Below are 26,459 nucleotides of genomic sequence, written 5' to 3'. Positions count from 1 at the left end.
AATAACTGTAGTCAGCCCTATTTGTTATCTTCTGATTCAACCAAGATCCACTTGGCAGAAAAGATCAAAACAAAACACTATTTCTTTATTTCATTTTCCTCAAATGTCATTGAGATACAGCATCGAGGCGGCAGTAGCAAGTAAGGCAACAGCTGTAGCCATGGCAACACCTAAACAACAAAAAGGAGGACAGTCAGGACAGAGTACACAAGCATGCATGTCCTTTAAAAAAAATATATATATATATATATATTTTTTTTTTCTTTTTTCTTTTCCGATAGTTAATCATTATCAAAGCACTACACAATAGACTTTAGTTATTTGAATACTGAGCCCTAACAGAAGACGATTGGATGATACAAAAAAAAATAATAAGCAAATGTAGCATTCGTCTTGCTAACACAATTTATTAAATGTAGATGAGAGGTCTTTACCAATGTAGTTTTTCTTGTGCTCTGGCGCCTCGACTTTTTCTTGAGTGGGCTCTGAAAACATACAACACACATTTGGATCAGCTAGGTTAACATCCCTCATCACCAACTCCTGCTTGATTATTGTGAAAATGGCGTAACTAAAGTACCATCAGTGTGCACATACAGATGTTCACTTGATTTAACGGTTAGAATTTGTTAGTGTCATAAAATGTTGCAGCTAGGGAGTAAGTTTGTGAAGTCAGGATGATTTCATTAAGTAACTTGTTAATTATTTGTTGTTTCAGTTTAACTTTGTGATGGGAATTTTCAACAGACATCATTATTAATATAAACTGTAAACTGATAGTTATCATCGCACCACTGTTAACAACAAAAATAAACATTAATTGTTGTATTACTGAGGCTGAGGCTTTGAGGAGGTTGCTGACTCTATCACCAAATGATGACAGAGATGGGATACTGAGATTTTCCCAACCCAGGAAATTCCATTGAAGTGAACTTTTTTTTATACCCATCCATTAGATGGATGAGCTACGATGGTTTTTAATTTGTTTTAATATACATCTGACCTCACATCTGCAGTTTGGCACGTGTTCTCTGCAGCAGCACGTCACAATTACATATTTTGCATTCATATAGTAATGGCACTAAGATTTGGTCTGGAGGTAGGTGGAGCAGGTCATCTAGTAATCAGAAGGTTGGTGGTTCGATCCTGATGTGTGTGTGTCAGATAGAAAGCACTTAAGCATAGGGATAAAAAGTGCTTGTATGAATGGGTGAATGACGCATGTTGTAGTGTTTTTGTGTGCTCCAGGTGAGTAGAAAAGTGCTATATAAAAAAATGTGTCCATTTACCATTTAAACAATACCGTGACAACAAAAGGAGAAAGTGAAAACTGATACCCAAACTAGAAATTAGGTTTTGGTGTGAAAATACTACTTTACAAACACAAACTCTGTGCCCACCTGGTGTAATATCACACCCTGTGATTTCAAAAGTCATTTCCTGTCTGGTATCCAAGTCTTCCTCAGCTGCATCAATGTCCAGCATCTCCTTCAACCGCTCAGTCACCTCAGATAAACCCTCATCACTGAACTGGTAGTCACACACACAGAGTGGCCCGCTGACTTTTAGTGGACAAAAGATACGATGGGGGAGGCAGAACAGCTCTGAAGGACAGACAGAGAAGCGCAGGTACAGTAACTAATATTGAGAGGTCGTTGATTTTAACATCTCTTCTAATGGTGCTCATCTATTAAGACACGACAGTAAGGTTATTCACTTCTAACTTTCATTCATTCATTCATTCTTTTTTTTTTTTTTGCCTGTCCCATTTGGTTCTTTAGCCATCAGAATTGTTGTCTGAAGACCAACAAGGATACCCAGTGGATTTATTTTGCCAAATGGATCATCGTGGCATTGCCGTATTGGTCCATTTGATCGACCTTTGTTTTTATTGTTTATTATATTTTATTTTCAGATGTTACAGATGGGACAGACATGAGTGAGAGATAGGAAAGGGAGAAAGAAAGAGGAAGGAAAAGAAAAACAGAAGGGGAGAGGGACAGTGAGAAAGGGGGGGAGAAAAAAAAATCTCCTGGATCACCTGTTGAGAGAAGAAGAATAGAAAACAAGCAAAAAAAAACCAAAGCAACATACTAAACACAACACCATCGCATTAATCTAGCTAAGTGTAAACAGCAGTAAATACTAAATATTCAGTGTTGTTGTGCAGCACGCAGGACAGACAGCGCACAATGTGCTTTGAAGTAGCAGCCAAGAAGGGTGTAATTTAAGTCTACGAACAGTGAACACCCATGTGCACACCTATGTGGATCAGCGCGCTTGTATTCAAATGGTTTCCACATGTAATGGTCTGCAAGAGGATGTAGAGAGCCATAGCCCCGTCCCCCAGGGCATGAAGCAGGCATGGAGGAGATCCAGGCCCCAGACATCCAGAGGCCTCAGAGTGCGAGAGCCCAAGGAGGACCAAGGAGGCATCCGTGCCACCCTCATGGGAAGGGCTGAGGATCCCCAGACGAGGCGTCACCCAGTAGCCACCGAGCAGAAGCTAGAGGGGGCTGCACCGGCGTGCCCGCTCTCAGCTGGCTGCTCTGCCGGCAGCCAGCTGTGCCAGAGTGAACCGAGCCGCAGGCCCAGAGGCCGGAGCCCCGAGGGGCTCCCGCACCCCGGAGGAGGCTTGCTTTGAAGATGTCACCATCAAGTGATCAGGTGTAGACAGACAACATTTTTCTTATTACTCCTTATTCCTCCTCCTTACTCATTTAAAGAATTGTGGGAGAAAGATAATACTAATACTAATAATGGATTGCATTTATGCAGCGCTTTTCGAGACCCTCAAAGCGCTTTACAATTCCACTATTCATTCACTCCACCGGCCTCCTCAGTTCCTAGATGTTTATAGTATTGTTGAAAGATGACTGGGGAGAAAACAGTGGTAAACATGGCCCTGTTCTAACTTTTTTGAGATGTGTTGCTGCCATCCCACTCAGTGCTTTGATACATTTTAAAATGCTACATTTTCACAGTTTAAACATTTGATGCTTTTTATGTCTTGACCTTTTTGGAATTGGGGCTGTAGTTGTAGCATTTGTACTATTTGAACTAAACTGCTTTAACATTCAGTGAGTTATGATCATTTTAGCTGTTTCATCTCCATAGACTTACATGGATTAACAGGTCTGGATCCCCCTTAACAATACACAAGCAGTGTCATTCTTGTGAGAAGCACTGGCCACATGTATACATGTGGATACACTGTGTTCATACCAGACCAACTATGAAATTGGTGTTTGGGATTAACAATAGCGTGTGCCATCCATTACTAATTGCTCACCTTGTACTGTTGAGGTCAGGTCTTATCTGTGTTCAAATCCTGCCTCTATGTGTTCATTGGCTGGCAGTAAACCCACCCATGACCCTGAACTTATCTATGTACAGCTGTAAGCAACTGATTGGTGGAGCATACTGTGTCTGCACCTTTCTGTTGTTTGTCTCTGCAGCTGCCCTTGCTCTCCTGGTCTGATGCCAGCAGCTCCTCCAGCATCATTTGAACTCTCGTGGCCACCGTAGAAACCACATCCCTCTTCAGCAGCTGTCCGCAAGAGAGGTTTCCGTGAGAAAATAATAAATTCTGTTTTCATTTCATTTGTGGGTCATTCTTTTTCTCAGATGTTGAACTTCATATCTTTTATCTGTAACGACCCTTATGTTAAAGAATTACCTTCTCTGCCAGTCTGGCCTTTGGCTTGTTGCTGTGTAGATAAGCTCTGCTGTGGATTGCTCCTGTTACTGACACGCTGCCGCCACACTGCTCAATCACATCTGTTAACCTCTTGTTTTCCTAACACAAAGGAAGACAAAATTTTATTTCATGGTCATGCACAAACTTCTCAAAACTTGACTTAGCTTTACTCCAGCAAATATGTATAATTTTAACAGAAATGTACCAAACACAAGCACATGTGTCCATTTATGGCTTCACTGCCACTACTTGTGTGACGTGTCATCTACCAATCACAAGGTCTGTGGTTCAATTACGTGCTACAGCAATCTACATGTCAAAGTACCATTGGGCAAGATACTTAAGCTACTGGATCCATAGGTGGAAACCTACTGAAGTTTCCACCTATGGATCCATCGGAATGTGAGTGTATGTGCAAATGTTAGATATGGAGTTTAGGTACAGAAAAATGGGGGTATGAATGTGTGTGTGCTTGGGTGAATGAAGCTTGCAGTAAAAAAAACAGTGTTTTAAGTGCTTAATTAGAGTAGAAAAGTGCGTCTCTTACCGTTGTGATGAGCAGCTGAGCTGTGTATGTCTGTCTCACATTCCTCCTCTAGAGAAAAACACTGGATGTCAGAATTTTATTGCTGCCTTTCAACAAAAAATCACTTGTTATTTATCATCAAGCCACAGCAGTCTATGTTGGAATTGATTTGCGCATAAAAGTGTGCAAATAATCGATCCTAAACCAGCAATCAAGCATTTATTCATTCATTCAAGTATCATAAACAACCTGTCCCACTGTGAGCTCCGAGTCCTCGGGTAGCCTTTTTCCATCAATCAGACACAGTCCGCTCTCAATCTGGTGTGCCCACGCTTTCAGTCCTTCCTGAAACAGAAAACCAAGTCAGAACTGTTCCCATGAAGAAAAAAAAAGGTCTCATGCACAAGTGTGTGTTCCAACCTTAAGGCATTCCTCCATATTTCCTGTGCTGGTTCTGTTGTTTGGTAGTGGTAGCAGCATGTCTACATTTAGACTGCATGACACGGTGGCCCAGGAGGAGCACAAACCCGACTGGTACTTCCAATCTGCAGGCTTAGCCACACTCTGGGAAAACATATAAACAACAACAACAGCAGCATTGTATGAAAGAGAACAGCACAACATATATCAAGACTGTTAACCTTGTGGCCTACATCTCACTTTAAAAGGTTTAATTCACAACCCCTGATAAATGTAACGTGGAAGGACTTTACCACTGTGTTTGTGAAGTCAGAACATAATAGATTTCCTTGTTCAGTGAATAAGACTTATAACACCATACTGAAATAGTGTTCCAAAACTGTGAGATTACATGTTTTGGGAAAAGCAAAGAATGTTTTTTTAAAAGGCAGTACACATTTGAGTAATATTTTAGAGCTGTGCAGATAGAAGCTGCTTTTCTGTAAGACATGAGAGATGCAAACTGACCTTGGGGTCTTTGATGTCAAAGGTTCTACAGACAGTTCTAGTCCACTGGGTTAAAGAACATCCACAAACACTGTATGGTAGCTACCTGAGCCAAAGGCAAAGCTGATGAAAAGGATACTTTCTGGTTTTGGGATTGATGTGCAGCGTGACACAGTCTGTGACATCATCATCTGCAGGGTCCCACAGGTGCTCAGAGGAGATCAGATTTTCCACTGCAAACAGCAGCTAGACACACACACACACACACGCTGCATGATGTTACCAATTTTTTACTTTTCTGTGGTTACATTTAATTTCACTCCTTTTGGAGTTGGGGATTATTCTAGCACTGAAGTGCAAATGTCAAAGACAAATTGAAAGACTGTTTCCAGTGTATTAAAGTTAAGTTAAGCAAGCTCCTTATGGAGTTGTAGGGTTTTCAGGCAAACCTTTGTCATCAATGTTATTTAAGATATACTTGACTGGGTTTAGAGCTTTAATTAGTTCAACAACATCAGCTAAAAGGAAGTTTGCATTTTGGTAAAAAAAAAAAAAAAAAAAAGTTGAGATGATCACTGATGGTAGTGTTTTTGTGAGAAAGTTTCTAATAAATCTCTGAATTATTTTTATTTCTTTTATAGCTATATAAAGAACAAAATCATGCTCCAACAATATTTCCACCATCAAACTGAATTAGCTCTTCACACACTTTGTGTTTAGTCTTGAACCACATGAAAGTCACATGATGTCTTCCATCTGAACAAGCTAAGCTAACCCTGTTAGCAAATTTTAATATTAAATAAAGCATTTTTTAACAAATCTGTGCTGAACTGTAAAGACTTATAGTGATTATTATCCATTCAACACTAAGACAAAACTGGTAAAAAAAAAATGCATCCATGGGAGAATGGCAAGGCAAAATCTATGACCAGAAAGAACACAAAGGCTTGCCTCACATTTCCAAAAAACATCTTGAAAATGTCCAAGACTTTTGAAAAAATATTTTGTAGCCTAATGAGAAAAAAACAAAACTCAGGTTTTTGGTAAGGTTTGATTCCCGTTACATCTGGCATAAAACTAACAGCATTTCATGAAAAGAAAATCTCACCAACAGTCAAACTTGGTGGTGGTAGTGTGATGGTTTTGAGCTACTTTGCTGCTTCAGTACTTAGAAAACTTGCCATAATTGATGGAACTATGAATTCCGTTCTCTACCAGAAACTCCTGAAGGAGAACGTCTTCCCATCAGTCAGTACGCTGAAGCTCGAGATCACTTGTTATGATAATGTTCCGAAAAACATACCAGTTCTTGCTGCCACACGTAGCACATCCAGGTATTAGGTTTATGTGCAATTACTTTTTCACATCAGGCCAAGTACTGGAGGTTTGGAGGCAAGTTTCCTGCACTTAAATTGTCGAATTTTCTCCATGATTTTTCTTTTTTTTAAGCTTTGGAATTCACAGCTGGTGGAACTATCTATTTATGTGCAGCCACTTATGTGTTAACCTTCATGGAAGTCACCACTATTGGAGCTTAGCAAGAGTGAAAGCATAAAGCACCAGGTGACAGACATATTAAAACATTTTATTTTAAATTTGACATATAGGCTGCACATTTTTTAGAATCACTTAAAACAATGATAAAAAAAAAAGAAGTAAATTGTAAAAAAATTTACAATGCTCATTTTGATATATTAATTTTAGGTCAAAGCCACAGAGAGTAACAGGATTATGGGCAAAAAAGCTAAATGTGGCTCTAGAGCTGCAGGTTTGAGACCTCGTTTCTAATCACTTAAGTTGATTTTCGATTAAACTTCACACTACAAGCTATAGCACATTACAAGAATTTCAAAATGATTTTGCTGGAAACAGTGTCAACATGACTCTCACCTGTCGGAGTGTAGTTAGTGCGTCCTTGGCATCTGCATCAGTGATGATGAAGACTCCCACTACAGAGAGGCCTCCGGGCAGCATCCTGGACACCTGGAAATCAATAGCAAACATGAACCCTAGCAGTGTGCAAGTCTGTCTACCTAGGTGCACAGCTCATTTCAAAGCACATTCCACTCCTCATTTAATACATGAGCATAATACATGCTGAAATCAAATCAGTTTGTGCTGGAAGAGAGGCATGGCCCTCTTTAACTACCTGTCGAGCATGCTCGGTGACCCACTCCTTGTCCACAGAGTTTCTAGCTGCTGCAGCAGACTCCTCCTTTTGGGGGGTCCGAATTGCCATGACAACAAAATCCCTTTGCGTTGAGCTCTGAAATATTTAGTCAGTAATATTGATTAATCTCTCTTCACTCCACACACAGCATGTTGATGTCCTATCGTATTGTGACATATGGTGCTCGCGTATTAATTTTAAAGCATGTGTACAGTACTGTGCAAAAGTCTTTAGCCACTCTTTGTTTCTTTAGATTTTGCCAGAAAAATTGGAAATAGGTCCAGTGATTTATGAAAACGTGCAAATATACATGGAAATACAGTATACAGGCTAAAACTCAGTTATAATTCCAACTAGCTTGAAAGTCAATATTCAGCATGACCACCTTTATTCTTCAACACAGCATGAACTCTGTGTTAGGCAGCTTTCTAGTAATTTCTTTATGCAGTCTTCATGAACTGTTCTCTTGACTTTCTGCATTTTGTTTTTTTCTTTGTCAAGATGATTAAATTAAATTTTATTTATATAGGGCCAAATCACAAAAAAAAAATGCCTTGAGGCAATTTATATTGCAAGGTAAAGACCCTACAATAATACAGAGAAAACCCCAACAATCATATGACCCCTATGAGCAAGCACTTTAGTGAGAGTGCAACATTACTGACTGCAATGCAGAAGCAAACCATAACAGAGGCTCCGTCAATGTTTTACAGGTGGCTGTAGACAATTGTTGCTGCACCACTTTCCTGACTGTCTGAATACATATTGACAATTTGAACCAAAGATTTCAAATTTGGATTCATCACTCCATAAGACCTGCTGCCATGGATTTTCGGTCCAGTTCTTGGAAACATTGCTCTGAAAATGGTCACATACAGAGACTATACTGCAATAGACAGACCTTCAGAAAGTCTGAAGAACTGCAGCTCAAGACCATGATAAAAAATGACAAGAATGTTTGGATCTTTGGAAATAAAACATAGAAAATGGGGGTGGCAGAATATTTCTGCACAGTACTATATGTAGTGCATTTAATTAATTTCCATCTAATCTTTTAGAACATAGAATCGTTTTCACCATTTCACAGCTCACATAAAACTGAGTAACTCTGGACTCCATCCTGAAAGGATTTTAGTATTTTTCAACTATTTTCTGATATTATATGGACAAAGTATTTGTGACTGTTACTTGCTTCTAAAAAGGACTTTGGTTGTAGCCCTGATTCAATATCTTGAACATATTTTACATATGCCACCGCTAGACACACTCTTTGCATATAAAAAAAATTGGTATAATGAATGCAAAGTTCTGTTTTTACACATGGCCTAATACACGACAGATGTTAGTATACACAGGTACCTGTCCAATTAGCAGTCCTGTGACTGGGTCTGCCTTTTGTTCACAGAGTTTCGACAGATATCCCTCCACATCATCTTGGACTATATATCCACGACCCATTATTTCTGACAGGGAAATGAAGAGGTGATAAAAACATTGCACTTTATCCAAGAGCTTCTGTAAATAAACAGTTCACGGAAAAGAGATGTGGAGCACTACAACAAGTGAGTGTTTCTAATCTATAAATACGGTTGAATTAAAAGCAGTAAATATGCAGTCGCTCATTGATTATTTACAGCTGTTTGCCCCTCTAACTTTAGCTAGCTCATATTTTAGCTACATTTCATTAAAATAACAGTTCAGGTTCACTATAAAATACAGCGTGGACGTCATAAGCTTCCACGTACCATGGAAAATATTCAAAAGAAGTAAAACAGTTGCTAAAACCTCAACCAAAAAAGCAGGCAATTTTGACAGGTCTAATGGTTCGTCAGCAGACCAAAAAAAAAAAAAATGCATTGACAGATTTCCGTCGCACGTCTGTGTCGTAATAGGTGACTCGGGATGGAAATGGTCAGCATACCAAAGCAAACTAGCGCTGAGAGTTTTTCTTCAAAATAAAATTTGCTGCAATAAGAGCCAAGTAGGCTTGGAGGCAAGACCAGATAAATACATTGTAGCTGCCCATATACATTAAATTAACAATTTAACTTTTATATTCGAAGAGCGTATATCGATTCATCGCATCTCAGCTTTAATAAGTAGTTTTCATTTACCTCGTCTAACTTCATTACCTTACTTTGAAAGTATGAAGCAAACTTCCTGCCTGTGTACGCGTCTAATTTGACATTTTTTAGTTGTTAGTTTGGTTGTAGACGGTGCACAGATTAAGATTATTTTACAAGAGTTTACCGTTATTCTTCGGGACGAGTAGGTAGCGATGGCGGTCGTCCTGCTTCAGGCTCTGGAGCGGACGGAGCTGAATAAGCTCCCGAAAGGCATCCAGAACAAGTTGGAGAAGTTTGTAACGGAGCTGCAGAATGCTAACGAGGTGCTCCAGACTCAACATGAGCGATTCAAAGCAGACAGCGGTGGGTACCTAGAACAAGTCCGTATTGGTTAGCTATTTGGCGTTTAACTTGCTTTTGTTGCTTGCTAGATTCCAGTATTCCAGTATTCTAGTATTTAGAGTACTCACTCTGTTTGGGTATAAAACATGTTGTATGTGTTTCGCTACCCTTACTCCTGCACGCTAACGTTAGCTGCGCTATCAAGCTAAGGCTAATTTTGGCGGAAGGGAGATCTGTCCAGTTGTTGAAGTTATTTTATTATTAAGTAGTGATGTGTAGTGTGTTGAAATAAAAAACAGTTCCCAAATTATTGAAAAACATCTTGTACCAGCCTGTGTTTTTATGCTGTCGCCATTAACCAAATGCACACAATGTTACTGTAAATTCGAATAGAGTTGGCACTACCTTTTATCAGTACTGAAAAAGGGATTTTGTCAAATTATAAGTTAATATATATGTAAATATTATGTAGATATATATATATATATATATATATATATATATATAAATAATAATCAGCATTGCAGATCTCTGTGTTTGTGACCGGACAAGTACTAAAGTGTATATTTCTTGTGTACACCTGTGTTCCTGTTGACTGTTGCCCCATATAGAGCAACAGTACTTTGACATGGAGAAGAGATTGGCGGAGAGTCAGGAACAGATCTTGTCTGCTACCAAAGATCTGCAGACCCTCAAGGAGGAAAATAAAAAGCTCAGTAAGTCATCATATGCATATCAGCCGGTGTCTTTATTCTACATGTTGTCTATATCAGCACAGAACTTAATTGTACAGTCCACTTTGAAAAAAAAAATACATTGATGTTTAATGATGCACTGATTGTGAAATTCTGGGAAAACAGGATTATAAAAAAATGTAGGTTGAAATCAGATGCTGATATGTTATTCCATTTGTTTAGTTTCTTTTTAAAAAAATTTTTGTTGTTTCAGATCAAATAGATCTTTAGTAACTGAACAGTTTTAACAATATTTTGTTTTTATTCACTTAAATTTCCCATTTTTCCTAGAAAAAAATAAATAACCGAGGGGTGGCTTGAAACGTTTGCACAGTATTATAAGGCTGATAACAAGTGATATTGGTTTTAGCCAATGCTGATATTCTGCTGTTATAGATGACCATCCTTGTTGGTGTTCTATATTATAGGCCTAAACAAGGCCTATTTAGTTTATAACACTGGCTGAAATGTTTCTGCAAAGACACTCTCAGTTAGACATTTCAGAGGTTACAGCTGGCACCTGATTTGGGTGTGAGGGTTATTAAAAGAAATCTAGTGTAATTCATTGTACAGTCTTTTTATGCTTTACCAGAGACTATTTTTAAATGAATCATGAGGTTTTAGTGTAGTCTAGCACTGTTTTTCTGGATCTCGTGATGCCATGGGTTGTAATGTTTCTCTCTTCAGATGAAGAGTTGAGTGCTCTAAAGGGAATAGAAGGAGAGAGCACCGAAGATAAACCATCGCAACAGGTAAACATGCCGATAAGGGCTTTATATTGACATAACTTAAAAGCTGTGTTGATACAATTATGCTTCATTTATCGGTGCTACACCTAGCTAAATCTTTGAACATGGTTAGTGTTTACTGCCATGTTGTGCGAGTACATAGCATGATGTCACTGGGTGGGTTGGTTGGTTGCTGCTAGTAGACAATGATTGTTAATCTGTTACTGATAAATTGATAAACTGCAGTGAAAAAATAGCCAGAAATGCACAGGAGGAATCGATGGTACAGAACAGGCCAATCACAGTAGTCATGGGCTGTGCTGACTTGACGTATAGTTACATTTCTAGGGAGGTGAGGTCTGAGGGATTTCCCACTGAAGCATATATCCTAGAATTTTATGCTGTAGTGGACTCACCAAAAATATAAACTCTATTCTAAAATCAACATCTTTAAGCTTGGTAATGGTAGCATCATAGTCTTTTGAGATTATTTAACAGAAAAAAGGATTATTGTACTTGTAAATATACATTGATTAGTGTGTAATTACATCTTCTAAGTAATTACTGCATTCTCATAAACTCAGAAGTGATCTATTAAAAACGCATAGGAGCAGGCACTAGTTATTAGGAGCTACCATGTGTGCCCCTCCATCTTGGATATAGTACTCACGATGGACACTGTTGCCTTGGGTTTTATGTATGTGCTAGAGACTGGTCTGGAGAAGAGAACTGTGGTGTCTGATATGGAGGCAAATTATAATTCCTTTTCTGCATTTTCAGGACTAAACAGTTTATTCTTACATTGTGTGAGAGTTTTGTCACCAAGTGTCACAGTCCAGCAATGTTAGAGCCTCTTCAAATAAAGCTTCACTAAAACTGGCTAAGAGTAACTAGCACGTGTAAAAACAGCAGCGCTTACCAGGATATTCTCAACAACTCACGTCAGTATCACTGTCATTGGTCACAAGTGAGCTTTCCTGACTTACTGGCTTGTATCGGGTTCCTTTCACAATTTTTGCATACTCCTCCAGAGTGAAGAGTCTGTACTAATTCTGCCAAGAAGAGTGGTGAAATATTCATCCAGAGTTATACCAGAAGCTCTTGTTGATGGCTACCAAAATTGTCTGTTTGAGGTGCATCTTGCTAAGAGACATTTAACCAAGTATTAGTGAGGATGTACGCATGTGTTTGAGTCTGTATGTTTTTGACCCTGTGTGAATTAGTGAAAAACCATTACCTCAGGTAATAAAAAAGAGACCTTTTACTCATCATTAACACAGATTAACACAGAAATTCCTTTAGAAGTCTGCTGAAGATACCGGATAATTGTTACACATTTCAATTTTCTACACACTCTTAGTGTAGTAGTATAATTCAAGTACTGTTTGTGCACGTATGTATGGATCCAGCAAACCAAGACCAAGTATGAGATTGAGGCAGAGAAGAGAGAGCTGGAGCGGTTGCTAGAGAAGAGAACACAGGAGGTGGAGAATGTCTCTGGTAAGTTCACTACAGAAGCTATACACCTCGATAAATTGTGCATGTTTGGTTCAGTGGAAACCTGTTAACGCTTCTTTTTGTGGTCTGTGGATTTGTCTTTGCAGAGGATGTGAAACGTCTCAATGAGAAACTGACAGACTCAAACAAAGTGAAGATGGAGCTGCAGTTAAAACTGGACGAGATACAGTCGTCTGCAGCATCTGTACAGGTGCGCTACACACACACACACACACACACACACACACACACACACACACACACCCACCCCCCAACAGGTTCACCTTATGTTAAACACACCAAATAAACTACACAATAAGCAGGTAAGAAGCATAATATTACACACAAACAGATGCTTTGCTTTAATCTCTGTTTCAGATGTTTGCTTAAACTGCAGTCTGCCAAGAACAGCAGCTGCACTTGCAAGATGGGCTTGGAGTCGTCTTGCAAGGGCTTGAGGCTAAAATGACTCATCACAATAATCATTATTTTTGACTTAATCGAGAAGGCCTGCAGTCCTGCAGAGAAGGTGCTTACTGGCACTGAGTTCTATTTGTGGAAGCCAGACAAGGGACAGCCTTTTAGAAGACAGTGACCTTTTAGTTGGACAGTCTTAAAGGGATAGAAAATGAAACTGTTTCTTTCAGACAAGAAGTGTTGAGGCCTGTTCAGGTTGAACAAAGATTGCGAATTATTTATTTTTGAGCTAATAGTAAAAACCATAATTGGTCCCCCTTTAAAATGCCATTTTTTTCCTCTGGAAATATTTTGTGGCGTGAAGAGAGAAGTGTTACTGGAAATGTATCTTACAGCACCGGGAGAAGCGCATGGAGCAGGAGAAGGAGCTGCTTGAGAAGAAGATCGAGTGGTTGACTGCAGAGCTAAAGACCAAAACTGAGGAACTGCTGAACACCAACAGAGAGAAAGGCGAAGAGATCCTGGAGCTGCAGAGCAGTCTGAAGAGCAGCGAGCAGAAGGTAAGATTGATACAGTACTGTATTTACATTCAGTACTGTATAAACTGAATGTAAATTCCCTGTTGGTTTTAATCTCCTTTATTAGCATTAGTTGTGGAATATGTAGGGTTAATTAGCTATTCTAGCTACAGCACTAACGTCTTTATTAACAATATTTCCTTTCCACAGGTGGCTGTACTGGAAAGTCAACTCACTGTTCTGAAGGAAACCGGTGAAAGTCAGAATAAAAGAGCTGAAGACCTCAACAACAAACTGAAACAGGTAACACAGAAACACTTGTGTAGGGCTGCAGCATTTGATTATTTTAGTAATTGATTAATTGGACAAGAAATACTTGTGACTTCTTAATGAGCAATAATAAATATTCAAAAGAGAAAAAAATAAAGGTCTTTCAAAATGAACTGTTCATTGGTTTCCATTTTAGAAACTGCATTGTTTTTGTTTTGTCCGTCATCTGTTTCATTTGTCCAAAAAAACACCAAAAAACTCCTGTGTTTTTATGCGTCATATTCAATTTTAGTTTTTAGAGAAAACATTTTCTTAAATGCAAAAATGTATAAATGCTATCAAGTAGAGTCAAAGTCAAATAAAATAGATAAATATGTGATAAGTCATAAAAATGTAATCTATACTCTGTCTTCTTGGAAAGCTTTATGAGTTTTTGTGTTTCCATGGTGACAGTGGTGAGCTGTGTCAAAGCGCTTAAACCCTAATTAGTTGCCTTCGAAACTTTGTGCTCCAGGATTTATTGAAAGATCTCTTCAAGTGTGTTTAATGGTTTTATTGATCAAACAATTGATCAGCATTTTTTCAATCTGCCAATTTAATTAATGATACAGTGATTGCATACACATATTTTATGCATTGCATTTATTTTCTAAATGTATTTCCAGGTCAAAGATGAGAAGAGCGCCATGGAAGAGAAGTACCGCAACGAACTCAATGCTCATGTCAAGTTGTCTTCACTCTATAAGGTGAAAAGTCACTAAGATAGTTGTTGCTTAAATAACTAAGACCTTCTGTCATACTGTAGTGCCATGTTCTTCTAAGAGTCATTCTTTTCCTCCCTGTAGGGGGCAGCAACAGACATGGAGACAAAGACCCAAGAACTGAGCAGAGCTGTTGAAGAACTCAGCAAGCTGGTGAAAGAAACACTTGAAGGTACAAATCCATGTTTTTAGTTTTGTTTCTGCACACCTGGTCATTAAATGAAAGTCTGAATATTCGTTTATAATGCAAACAAAAACTAGTGCTATCATCAACCCCAAAGCCTTTGTAGTAAATGTGTATTCTTAATATATTTAACCTGCTCTGTACCTTTCCATATTCAAAGTGTTACTGATGACCTCTGTGTGGTTGATTTTGCTCTCTTTGCAGCCAATAAGGCTCTAGAAAAGAAGGTGTCAGAGGGTGAGGAGCTAAAGACTCGTCTTGAAGAAGAGCTTAAAGAGAAGGTCAAGAAAATGGAGAAGGAGTTGGAAAATGCTACAGTGAAGGCTGCAGGCAAACACTGCTGTGAGAACACACACACACACACACACACGTCTTACCTGTGCTTATCAAGCTGAAGTCTGCTTTTATGAGAATGTCTCTGGAAACACATAACAGCTTTATTTACATGTGCATGTTGTGTTCCAGGCATGCCTTCTATGACTGAAGAACAGTTGGATGCCATGTGCCCTTCAGCAGCCTCCATTGCAGCGATTGTTAAACCTGGCATGAAGTTCTTTGATGTGAGTTCACAGGATTTTACCAAGGTGTCAGTGAGAATTAGACACTACGTCTGAATCCAATAAAACACCTTTGGGATGTGGTAGAAGGGCTATTTGGTATTATGAATATCCAGAAAGGGTGCCATAAACCACATCATCATGGAGCAGCTTTTCAAAGGAGTGTTTTGAACAAAATTTTAGGCCATTAGAGAGCATTGTATTGCTTTGCTATGTTACGTCAAAAAAAATGGAGGGCTTAACCAAGAATAACCATTCATTTGTTTATTGCGGTTGTTACTTGAGACACTCTGATATATTGCAAGTTTCTAGATATTTTCAAGTGTGCTGTAAATCGTCCTTCCAGTAGTGTATCTGTACTACTGTAGTGTAGAGAGCAGTGTAGACGTTTGTGGTTAAGAATTCTTCTTTTGCTGTCTCTGTGTTTAGCTGTATAATGCGTATGCTGAGTGTCAGACACAGCTTCAGCTGGAGAAGCAAGAGACGAGGAGAGTGAGCCGTGTGCTGGATGAGATTGTTCAGGAGGTCGAATCCAAAGCTCCTGTCCTGAAACAACAGAGGGAGGAGTATGAGAGCATGCAGAGATCCATGGCCTCCCTGTGCAACAAACTGGAGCAAGCTCGGACAGTAAAGCAGCTGTTTTATAACCCCGATTGATTCACTTTTTGATTTGTTTGGTTACATAAAACTTGCATATTGTTCATTTTTTGCCATTAGGAAATCTACAGTTTGCAAAAAGAGAAAGAGGAGGTAAAGCAGCACTGTGATACCCTGGAGAGAGAGAAACTGAGGATTGAAAGACTCTTGGAGGATACATCTGCTCAGGTATGCTAAGGCTACGTTCACACTGCAGGTCTTAATGCTCAATTTCGATTTTTTTGATCAAATACGATTTTTTTTTTTTTTGTCTGGTTGTTCACATTACAAATAAAATGTGACAGCAAACGCGCTCTAGTGTGAACGGTTCACGGCCCTCAAAGCAGCCTGCATGTGCAAGAGAAGACGTCACACACATGCTCTGTTTACGGAAGAAAAAATGGCGGCTACAGAGCTAGTAGGTGTTGTTGCAGCAGTCTATCAATTTGGGCACAGTCATAACCGACAGAATTTTGACAAATTAATTAGAGAAAGAAGGACACTGAGAAAAAAGAGAGCTGTAATAATGGCCTTGTTTGCAGCAGTGGCTGCTACCTCCGTGCAGAGGTATATATGGACATGGAGTCAGAACCAGGAGTGGTGGGATTGGGATGTGAGAGGCTGTCTTCTCCGGCGCTGAAATTGCCGTCTGTCTTGTGTCAGTGACGTAAAAGACGGATTTAATGCAACATGACCATTCAAACAGCAGTTGCTTTCCAAAATATCAGATATGTATCGGATTCAGTACCACATACGAAAGTGACCTACATTGGATTTGAAAATATCGGATTTGTGCCGTTCAAACTGTCATACCATGATCGGATATGGGTCGCATAGGGTCAGAAAAGTCAGATTTGATGCACTTTTGCCTGCAGTGTGAACGTAGCCTAAGATATTCAGAGCAATACACAGAAGAAATTCATTCATTAGTGCTGTTATATCCGATTAGGTTTAATGCCCATCATGTGAGTGGGGAAATAATAAATTATTAATGTCAAACACAGAGTAGAGCTTGCACTGATTCATTTCTCTCCAGGTGTGTGGTCTTCTGGTGGAGTTGGAGGAAGCCAGGGGCAACCACGTGACCAAGGATGACGGCAGCTCTGCTGACATTTCTAGGACTTCAGAGGTGATCAGCCCTCACCAGCTGTCTTTCCGCAGTGTGGAGGAGCTCCAGAGGCACAACCAAAGCCTTCTGGGAAGGCTGAGGGAGCTGGAGGAGGAGAAGGACAAACAGCAGAGCCAAGTAACATCAGCACGGTAAATGTGATGGGGCTATTATATTTAGCCCTGCTACTTATTTTTATAATTGGTGTACAATTGTGTCCACAATGCAGTAACACAAATGTCTTAACACTGAACTTTCAGTAACTAGTAGACGTGATTTTAATTGGATGTACAGAAGCAAATCAATCTAACCATTGGGAGTTTTGTGTCTTCACGCCACTGAGATGACAAAAGATTGGACTGTAATGTCTGGTGTGGTAGTCATAGTAGGACTAGTCAGCATTTGTTTTTAGGTAATTTGATCAAAGATTAATTAAGGAATCTCAAAAGATGCGTTAGAGCAGCGATCCCCAACCTTCGGGCCTCGGACCGGTACCGGTCCGTGAGTCGTTTGGTACCGGGCCGCGAGAGTTGAGGCTCAGGTATGGAATGTATGGTTTTCAGGGTTTTTATCGGTTTTCAGCGTTATTTTGTTATTGTTTTTATTGTTAACTTGGTTTTCCTGGGTCTTTTCACGTGTGTTATGAATAAATCTTCTTTTTTCGGTACCGGTACTAGTTTTATTTTGTTGTATTTATCCGCGACACCTTAAAGGCCGGTCCGTGAAAATATTGTCGGGCATAAACCGGTCCGCGGCGCAAAAAAGGTTGGAGACCGCTGCGTTAGAGGCTTGCTGCCACTCTGTGGGTGAGTGATTGAAGTGATTGCAATTAAATTCAGCATTATTATTTATTTGTTATTATTAATGCTAAAACACATTCTGCAACAGCATGGCTAAACTGGTGAGCATGTAGCCCAGACTCATTCCATGAAAATATTTTTTGACACTTTTTAGGCAACGAACTACTGAGCTGCTGAAAATTTTAAACATTGTTTTGTTTTCTAAACTGCAAATTTCCAAGTTCCTAAGAGTGAACTCAGACTCAACCTTTTAAATCTTGCATTTGCACTATTTTAATTAAATATGGGGTTTAATTCATTTGCAAATTATCAAATTGAATTATAGCTATTTTACCTGTCATGGAACAGGGATTCTAAATACTTTATTGTAGTATTTTTAACAATATTGCAAATTAATAACATTTTAGCTAATAATGGTACATTATTTATCTTGGTATTCACATTACTGTTTTCAACCAGTTAATTATGAAGTCAACTGATATCTTTATTTATCGTAGTTAATCAGGGAAAATATCTGTCTATTTTAAACGTGAAGTATGTGCCCTTGGTTTCTTGTAGGATATCAGAGTTGGAGTCCAGTGTGGATCGACTGCATAAGGAGGTGGAGCAACTGAGAGAGCAGAGGAACCAGCAGAAACAGCTGGCAGATTCAAATGCAAGGCAGAGAGACATGTACAAGGCTTTGCTGACACAGAGCACTGGCTTCAGTCTGCCCCCTCAAGGTGACAAAAAAATACTAAGACCTGTATGTAGCATCTTTGTTGGTGAATACACACACAGTCAAGCTTTTATTTTTATTTATTTATTTTGTTTGCAACTTCAGGTCAAGACTCTTCTCCCCAACCTGCACAGGGCCGCTCTTCAATACCAGCTACTCGCTCTACTCCTCAGAGAGCTGCTGCTGCAGAGTCGGCACCGAATGCTCAGACAAAAGCAGCTTTAAAACAGGTACACACGAGCACATCTCTATATGAAAGTGAATGTTGAGTTAGGAATCGAATTCTTGAAGCTCTTCTGATGTCCGTCTGTTCCCAGCTCAATGACGCCTTCGCGCTGTATAAGAAGGAGAAGGCAGAGAACGACAGGATACTGAATGAAACCAATGATCGGCTGCAAAGGCAGCTGACGGAACTCCGCTCCAGCCATGCCAAGCTGACTTCTCAGCTGGAGTTCAGCAACAAGCGGTGGGTTTAGGACACAAAACACTAATGTGACAGTTTATGCTTTTTTTACCGCTCGCCTGTAAACGGCTGAAGGAGTATTGTCGTTAAATGCAGTGACTCAGTTTTCAAATTGATACAATAGTTGCATCTATTAAAAATCTTGTACGAGTTTGAATGTCAGTGACCTCAAGGTCAGAAGAAGTTTTTCTCAATCTTGTGAATGCAATAACTTAAAAACAAAGTGATGTAGCATTGATACCATTGGTGTGTCTACCAGGAGGCTTAGGGTTAGTACTGGGAGTTGCCAGGATTTATTTTTAAAGGCTGAGATCTGTGTGTGTTTCTAAATACCAGATACGAAATACTCCAGGAGGCTGTATCAGCATACCGCCGAGAGATCGTTATCCTTCAGGAGAGGAACCAAAAGATGTCTGTAACAGCCCAGCGACACGAGCACATTATCCACACAATGAGCCAGGACCTGAGGCAGGCTAATGAAAAAATTGCTCTGGAAGAGGTGAGCAAGACAAGCAGTGGGGATCAGGACGGCTAGAAAGATAAAGGGACTTATGGAGAACATTAAACATTAAAACCAATATTTTCCTAAGATAATATTAACATAGTAGCTTAATTTAGGCACATGTTTTGTTTTGTTTTTTGTACTTGTAATACCGTAACTTAATTTACAGCTGGGCCACTTGACCACTGCAAGGAGTTTTATTTATAACTTATTTTGCTAGACTAATGGGTCTGTCTGCTTTTTAACCTAAAAGACCGGTTGACAGATTTTTGTCTTGTAAAATTTCCGCGCCTTCTTTTCTCTCTTTGCAATGGAAATGGCCCAAAAGTACATCTGCCTCTCTGTACATTAGGTTTCAGCGGCCTGAGTTGATCAAAACAAGAGAGGATTTTCAATACTCCAGAGTTCTTTCTGGTTTGGTCTATTAAACACCTGTGATATGTCTGAGAAGTTTATATTAACTCACCTTGGAAGTACATTAAACGTCACTATGAATGATTGGGAAGAAAGGTTATAGTAGACTGTATCAATGTGCGTTTTAGGCTTCAATTCCACATTTACTTCAAGCATCTTTTAGCATTGGCGGATTCGCAGTTTAATGGCTGAGCCACACATGACACCTACATGTTAAAAATAAAACCAGACTGCCCCATAAAGGCATAACCAGTTAGCAATTTATGTTCACGTAGCTTTTGCAGTTGCTTCATAAACATAAACGGAATAAAAAGGGAAATGAATGTGCTCCCTAGTAAGTTAAAATTCTAATCATGTGTACTTTTGGGTCTGAACGAGACAAAACAAAAATAATCTTTCTTGGTGAGAGCAAGAACAAAATATTACATATATGATCCTCTGAATTTGGATCAAGTTCATGGTCATATTTGTTGTTTCATGGGCACTTTTGTCACCTTTGTCATTTTGTCAGTAACCTGCCTCTGTCTGTAGGTGCGTGTGGAGAACCTGACAAAAGAGAGAGACATGTTGAGACAAGCAGAGAGTCGACTCAGTCGAGAGAAGGAAGCCATGCTGGCTGAACAACGTAACCAAAACTTGTTGCTCACCAACCTCAAGACCATACAGGTACCATATTACAGCAGCAGGGTTTGGAGACAGGATGCTTTTGGTAATTTCTATATGTATGAGGTAGGGCAGGGCAATATGGACAAAAATATTTAGCACGATATATATATTGGAAAATTTGCGATAACGATATAACTGATATCGATATAATTCCACAACTTTATTAGTGTAAAAAAAACCCCCCATCAATTTATTTTCACTCAGCTGTTTTTTATGTGCATTAAAGCCATACAGGGAGTGCAGAATTATTAGGCAAGTTGTATTTCTGAGGAATAATTTTATTATTGAACAACAACCATGTTCTCAATGAACCCAAAAAACTCATTAATATCAAAGCTGAATGTTTTTGGAAGTAGTTTTTAGTTTGTTTTTAGTTTTAGCTATTTTAGGGGGATATCTGTGTGTGCAGGTGACTATTACTGTGCAGAATTATTAGGCAACTTAACAAAAAACAAATATATACCCATTTCAATTATTTATTTTTACCAGTGAAACCAATATAACATCTCCACATTCACAAATATACATTTCTGACATTCAAAAACAAAACAAAAACAAATCAGTGACCAATATAGCCACCTTTCTTTGCAAGGACACTCAAAAGCCTGCCATCCATGGATCCTGTCAGTGTTTTGATCTGTTCACCATCAACATTGCGTGCAGCAGCAACCACAGCCTCCCAGACACTGTTCAGAGAGGTGTACTGTTTTCCCTCCTTGTAAATCTCACATTTGATGATGGACCACAGGTTCTCAATGGGGTTCAGATCAGGTGAACAAGGAGGCCATGTCATTAGTTTTTCTTCTTTTATACCCTTTCTTGCCAGCCACGCTGTGGAGTACTTGGACGCGTGTGATGGAGCATTGTCCTGCATTAAAATCATGTTTTCTTGAAGGATGCAGACTTCTTCCTGTACCACTGCTTGAAGAAGGTGTCTTCCAGAAACTGGCAGTAGGACTGGGAGTTGAGCTTGACTCCATCCTCAACCCGAAAAGGCCCCACAAGCTCATCTTTGGTGATACCAGCCCAAACCAGTACTCCACCTCCACCTTGCTGGCGTCTGAGTGGGACTGGAGCTCTCTGCCCTTTACCAATCCAGCCACGGGCCCATCCATCTGGCCCATCAAGACTCACTCTCATTTCATCAGTCCATAAAACCTTAGAAAAACCAGTCTTGAGATATTTCTTGGCCCAGTCTTGACGTTTCAGCTTGTGTGTCTTGTTCAGTGGTGCTCGTCTTTCAGCCTTTCTTACCTTGGCCATGTCTCTGAGTATTGCACACCTTGTGCTTTTGGGCACTCCAGTGATGTTGCAGCTCTGAAATATGGCCAAACTGGTTGCAAGTGGCATCTTGGCAGCTGCACGCTTGACTTTTCTCAGTTCATGGGCAGTTATTTTGTGCCTTGGTTTTTCCACACGCTTCTTGCGACCCTGTTGACTATTTTGAATGAAACGCTTGATTGTTCGATGATCACGCTTCAGAAGCTTTGCAATTTTGAGACTGCTGCATCCCTCTGCAAGATATCTCACTATTTTTGACTTTTCTGAGCCTGTCAAGTCCTTCTTTTGACCCATTTTGCCAAAGGAAAGGACGTTGCCTAATACTTATGCACACCTGATATAGGGTGTTGATGTCATTAGACCACACCCCTTCTCATTACAGAGATGCACATCACCTAATATGCTTAATTGGTAGTAGGCTTTCGAGCCTATATAGCTTGGAGTAAGACAACATGCATGAAGAGGTTGATGTGGACAAAATACTCATTTGCCTAATAATTCTGCACTCCCTGTATAAAAATGTAACAGTGCAAATGCAAATTCCTTGCTGATAGTTTAACCAAAAGGCATTTTCAGTGGAAATGGGCTGACATATCCTGAGCATAACCATGTATAATATCCACAAAAGTTAAAAAGAGGTGCTTTGCAATATGAAACTGCAGTGTGCCAAATAAATAAGTCAAGTCCGTATTTTTTGGACCGTAAGGTGCACGGGATTATAAGGCACATTAAGCGAAACAAATCAGTCAGATAAGTCTATCTTCTTGCTTCCTCCACTTCTGTACCATTGACTCATTAATGCTGAATTCTCTGTTCCCATGTTCTACTGCGCGATTGATAGCCTTGAGTTTAAAATGTGCTTCATACGCATATCTCTTAACAGGTGCCATTTTGGGGTCCTTATACACACACACAATACGGTAATATTATGTTGAAGCGCAGTACGTATTACTCCGCTAGGCTCCTGACTACGGTAGCTGTTATGCTCTGACAATCCATCAAGTAGCGTGGCTTCGTAGCTTACCAAAGTCATACTAAGACATTTTTTGACAGATTTTTGAGCATAAAATGAGTTCGAGGTCAGTAAGCACAACCAGAATTCATACATAAGGCACACCAGATTTTAAGGTGCACTGTTCATTTTTGAGAAAATTAAAGGCTTTTAAGAGTGCCTTATTATTATTATTATTATTATTATTATTATTATTATTATTATTATTATAATAATAATAATAATAATAATAATAATAATAATAATAATAATAATAATGGATTGCATTTATATAGCGCTTTTTGAGACCCTCAAAGAGCTTTACAATTCCACTATTCATTCACTCTCACATTCACACACTGGTGAAGGCAGCTACAGTTGTAGCCACAGCTGCCCTGGGGCAGACTGACAGAAGCGAGGCTGCCATATCGCGCCATCAGCCCCTCTGGCCATCACCAGTAGGCGGTAGGTGAAGTGTCTTGCCCAAGGACACAATGACTAAGACAAACAGAGCTGGGGATCAAACCGGCAACCTTCTGGTTACAAGATGAGCTTCCCAACCCCCTGAACCACGGTCGCCCCATTATAGTGCAGAAAATACGTTAATAACGACGGTCCACTTGCATGTTCTATAAAAAATGTGGTGGGTATCTGACGGACAAAAACCAAACCAGTTTCACATCACTGAAGTTGCAGGTTTTGAAAACAATTCTTGTTCATCTGTTTCATTCAACAATCCACTTTTGCCCTTCTTGTTTTCTGTCGCCGCCATGCTTTTTCTGCCATGTGCGTATGAAAACAAAGGCACCGCGCATGCACATTTTATGTCATTTTCTTATCATTGCCTAACATTATAAAGTATAAAGTGAAGTATAATATGGCCCAGCCGTAGTATGAGGTGTATGTAAATATACCAAAGCTTTAGACTACTCTGAACACCTGTTTTGGTAGTCATCTCTTTCTCCTTCAGTATAGGTATAAAGCATGTCTAAAGTTTTAAAAGTGTTAAATTCACTTTCTTGGGATGTCATGTCCAGTTGACAATGGAGCGTGCAGAAACAGAGACACGCCAGCATCTGAACAACAAGATAGAACAACTGGAGTCAGAACTGGCTTCGATGAAGACCAGACTAGAACAGGAAGTGGCACAGAGACATGCCCTTGGGCGTACTATGGACGTATGTATAATATTTGTGTTTATTTCTTTCATTGTAAACGTTGTTGGAGAGCGCATGGCTCGAGTAGACTGTGTGTGTGTGTGTGTGTGTGTGTGTGTTATAAGAGTTTCATTCCTTGTTCCTTTGTAACCTCCATTTGCTCTACAGGCTCAGTTGTTAGAAGCTAAGAAGCAGCTGGAGACCCAAAACACACTGCAGCAGAAGACCAGGGAGCTGCTGCGTAGCTCTGAACAGCAGGTGGCAGCACTGAAAGCCCAGCTGGCCTCTGCTACCTCCTCTGAGGCTACCACCACCTCCAGCACCACCACCACGCCAGTTACCAGGGCCGTAGGCCTCCGAGCACCGTTGAGAGGTAAGTTATTATGGCCGTACAAAGGGTTAATGTACCTGTATACTCAAAGTCAGCTGTAAAACAATAGTAATGTCTCCCACAGTGCGCTCTCCAGTCCCAGCAGCCTCCCAGCTACCCAGCCAATCAGAGCAGGAGCTCTCAGAGGTGAAAGGTCTCCTGCACAGTGTTGAGGAGAAAAAGAGTGAATTAGAGGAGCAGCTGAAGAGTGCTAATGCCTCTGTAGAGCAGTATAGATCCGTGGTGCTGACTCTGGAAGACAGTCTAGAGAAAGAGAAGGAGGTACCGCTCCTAAATACTACTAAATACTGTACTTCCTTGCTCTGTGCACCTTTTAACATACTCTCATACTGACCTTTCTTCATGCTTTAGCTACGTTCTCCTCTGGAGGTTCGTCTGAAAGAGTCGGAAGAGGTGCAGAAGCAGCTGGAGAAGAAGATTTTAGAGTTGGAGAAAATGAAGCAGCAAGAGCAAGAGGAAAGAAGAAAGGCTGTGGGTGCAGTGGAGAAACAAGTGAGTTATAATTTAACATGTGTTCTGATTAGAGATGGACCGATCCGATATTACGTATCGGTATCGGTCCGATACTGACCTAAATTACTGGATCGGATATCGGAGAAAAATAAAAAATGTAATCCGATCCATTAAATATCACGAAAGCACCTCACAAAACTTGCAACACGCCGTAACTCACCTCAGAACGTTAGCAGTCGGAGCAGTATGCATCACGTGATAGAGCGGCTGTGGCATGCAGGACCTGTCGGTGGTCTGGATAGCATTTGGAGCTTCGCTAGCAACCCGGCATTTCATCTCCGACAAAGTTATCCCCGAGAGAAGTAAAGCAAGTGTGTAAGTCCATCTCTGAATGTTTGTAAAGCATTCCTGCGTTAAGCTTAACAAGCGACTGCCTCTCCTGCTGCTACTTCAATGGTGAAACTGCTTAACGATCAGCTGATCGGCTTTTCTGTCGCAGTCCGTGTCTCTAGTTTGCTTTTGGCCCACTTTGCACCAGAAAGAGGAAACCAGCGGCTGAACAACAGCAGCACGTTTAAGCTTGATCAGCTGTTGTTAGAATGTATTTAATATTACTTTCTACTCGAGGATCTTTTTCTACGTAGCTGACGGCTGGTAACTGTGCAGGGGCGGATCTAGCAAAGTTTAGCCAGGGGGGCCGATAGGGCATTAACAGGGAAAAGGGGGCACAAAGACATACTTTTCTTTCTTATTCTCATTTAAAATGTCTAGCTTTTAATAAATAATTATCTGACACCCAAAGTTTTAATTTGATGTAAAATGAATAGAAGTCAATTACTGTATATAGTGACTATTAAGTCTAATATATATACCCTAGTAAGCTATAGTACTTTTTCCTTTGGGAAGGTACCATCTGTGCAGTCTGCAATTTTGTTGAAGAAAGATGTTGAATCTATTTAATATTTCTTGAAAAATAATTGATTTCTGTGCATTTTTTTCACACTGCATCAAATTAAGGTTGATTACGTCGATTAAGCATCATGAGGTGGAGTGTGAGGGGTGGTTCCCTATTTTTTATTTATTTATTTTTGTTGTTGCTGGGAGTTGGAACCCTATTAGTTAGGTTGCTTAATATTTATGCTAAGTACTCTTTAAAATACCAGAATAGGGAGGATGGTGTAGGTTTAAGTTTATTAGATTGATCAGTATTGCTGAACTATTAAATTTTTTTTTTGCATACAGGTATAACAGAATAGCTTTAGTGTAGTTGTTGTTTTAAACTTGAGTATGAACTTATACAAAATGCAGCAAGATATTTAAAAAACAGTTTTGTTGATTAAAAAACACTATATCGGATTCATATCGGTATCGGCAGATATCCAAATTTATGATATCGGTATCGGTATCGGACATAAAAAAGTGGTATCGTGCCATCTCTAGTTCTGATACAAGCACACGTTTACTTAGTGCTGTGGTCATAAGTTTGCATATATACACTTATCA

The 26,459-nt window shown here is 39.7% G+C and overlaps 2 protein-coding genes across 6 annotated transcripts in view; one reads left to right on the top strand and one right to left on the bottom strand.

The window, feature by feature from the left end:
• Positions 1 to 64: 64 nt before the first annotated feature.
• odr4 (odr-4 GPCR localization factor homolog) lies at positions 65 to 9,175 on the bottom strand. The gene is made up of 14 exons (XM_085388730.1): positions 9,048 to 9,175; positions 8,662 to 8,765; positions 7,282 to 7,398; positions 7,023 to 7,115; positions 5,272 to 5,378; positions 5,154 to 5,190; positions 4,647 to 4,790; positions 4,476 to 4,571; positions 4,248 to 4,295; positions 3,680 to 3,799; positions 3,436 to 3,550; positions 1,401 to 1,604; positions 435 to 485; positions 65 to 170 (listed from the first exon to the last, which is right to left on the bottom strand). The coding sequence occupies exons 1-14, from the start codon at positions 9,157 to 9,159 to the stop codon at positions 100 to 102; spliced, it is 1,419 nt and encodes a 472-aa protein (XP_085244856.1). The 5' UTR covers positions 9,160 to 9,175; the 3' UTR covers positions 65 to 99.
• Positions 9,176 to 9,464: 289 nt separating this feature from the next.
• The window catches only part of LOC146648699 (nucleoprotein TPR-like), a 34,483-nt gene continuing 17,488 nt past the window's right edge, over positions 9,465 to 26,459 (top strand). For 4 of the 5 annotated variants that reach the window (XM_085390145.1, XM_085390144.1, XM_085390143.1 and 1 more), the window contains exons 1-23: positions 9,466 to 9,731; positions 10,322 to 10,426; positions 11,132 to 11,196; positions 12,582 to 12,672; positions 12,777 to 12,880; positions 13,482 to 13,646; positions 13,815 to 13,907; positions 14,540 to 14,620; positions 14,720 to 14,807; positions 15,024 to 15,161; positions 15,285 to 15,379; positions 15,806 to 16,003; positions 16,094 to 16,201; positions 17,049 to 17,272; positions 18,479 to 18,642; positions 18,744 to 18,868; positions 18,956 to 19,104; positions 19,438 to 19,600; positions 20,549 to 20,683; positions 23,993 to 24,133; positions 24,281 to 24,485; positions 24,568 to 24,764; positions 24,855 to 24,995. In XM_085390145.1, coding sequence (XP_085246271.1) covers positions 9,581 to 9,731; positions 10,322 to 10,426; positions 11,132 to 11,196; positions 12,582 to 12,672; positions 12,777 to 12,880; positions 13,482 to 13,646; positions 13,815 to 13,907; positions 14,540 to 14,620; positions 14,720 to 14,807; positions 15,024 to 15,161; positions 15,285 to 15,379; positions 15,806 to 16,003; positions 16,094 to 16,201; positions 17,049 to 17,272; positions 18,479 to 18,642; positions 18,744 to 18,868; positions 18,956 to 19,104; positions 19,438 to 19,600; positions 20,549 to 20,683; positions 23,993 to 24,133; positions 24,281 to 24,485; positions 24,568 to 24,764; positions 24,855 to 24,995 — 3,126 coding nt within the window. In that variant the 5' untranslated portion in view covers positions 9,466 to 9,580. Of the gene's footprint in view, positions 9,732 to 10,321; positions 10,427 to 11,131; positions 11,197 to 12,581; positions 12,673 to 12,776; positions 12,881 to 13,481; positions 13,647 to 13,814; positions 13,908 to 14,539; positions 14,621 to 14,719; positions 14,808 to 15,023; positions 15,162 to 15,284; positions 15,380 to 15,805; positions 16,004 to 16,093; positions 16,202 to 17,048; positions 17,273 to 18,478; positions 18,643 to 18,743; positions 18,869 to 18,955; positions 19,105 to 19,437; positions 19,601 to 20,548; positions 20,684 to 23,992; positions 24,134 to 24,280; positions 24,486 to 24,567; positions 24,765 to 24,854; positions 24,996 to 26,459 lie in introns of all 5 variants that reach the window. The other variant, XM_085390146.1, reaches the window with a different exon arrangement.

The sequence above is a fragment of the Rhamphochromis longiceps genome, linkage group LG18 (genome assembly GCF_057381845.1).
Source record: "Rhamphochromis longiceps isolate RC_006_pf linkage group LG18, R_longiceps_female_GT1.1, whole genome shotgun sequence".
Lineage (NCBI taxonomy): Eukaryota > Metazoa > Chordata > Actinopteri > Cichliformes > Cichlidae > Rhamphochromis > Rhamphochromis longiceps.
The sequence above is the reverse complement of the archived record's forward strand: the minus strand, read 5'-3'. Positions and strand labels throughout refer to the sequence as shown.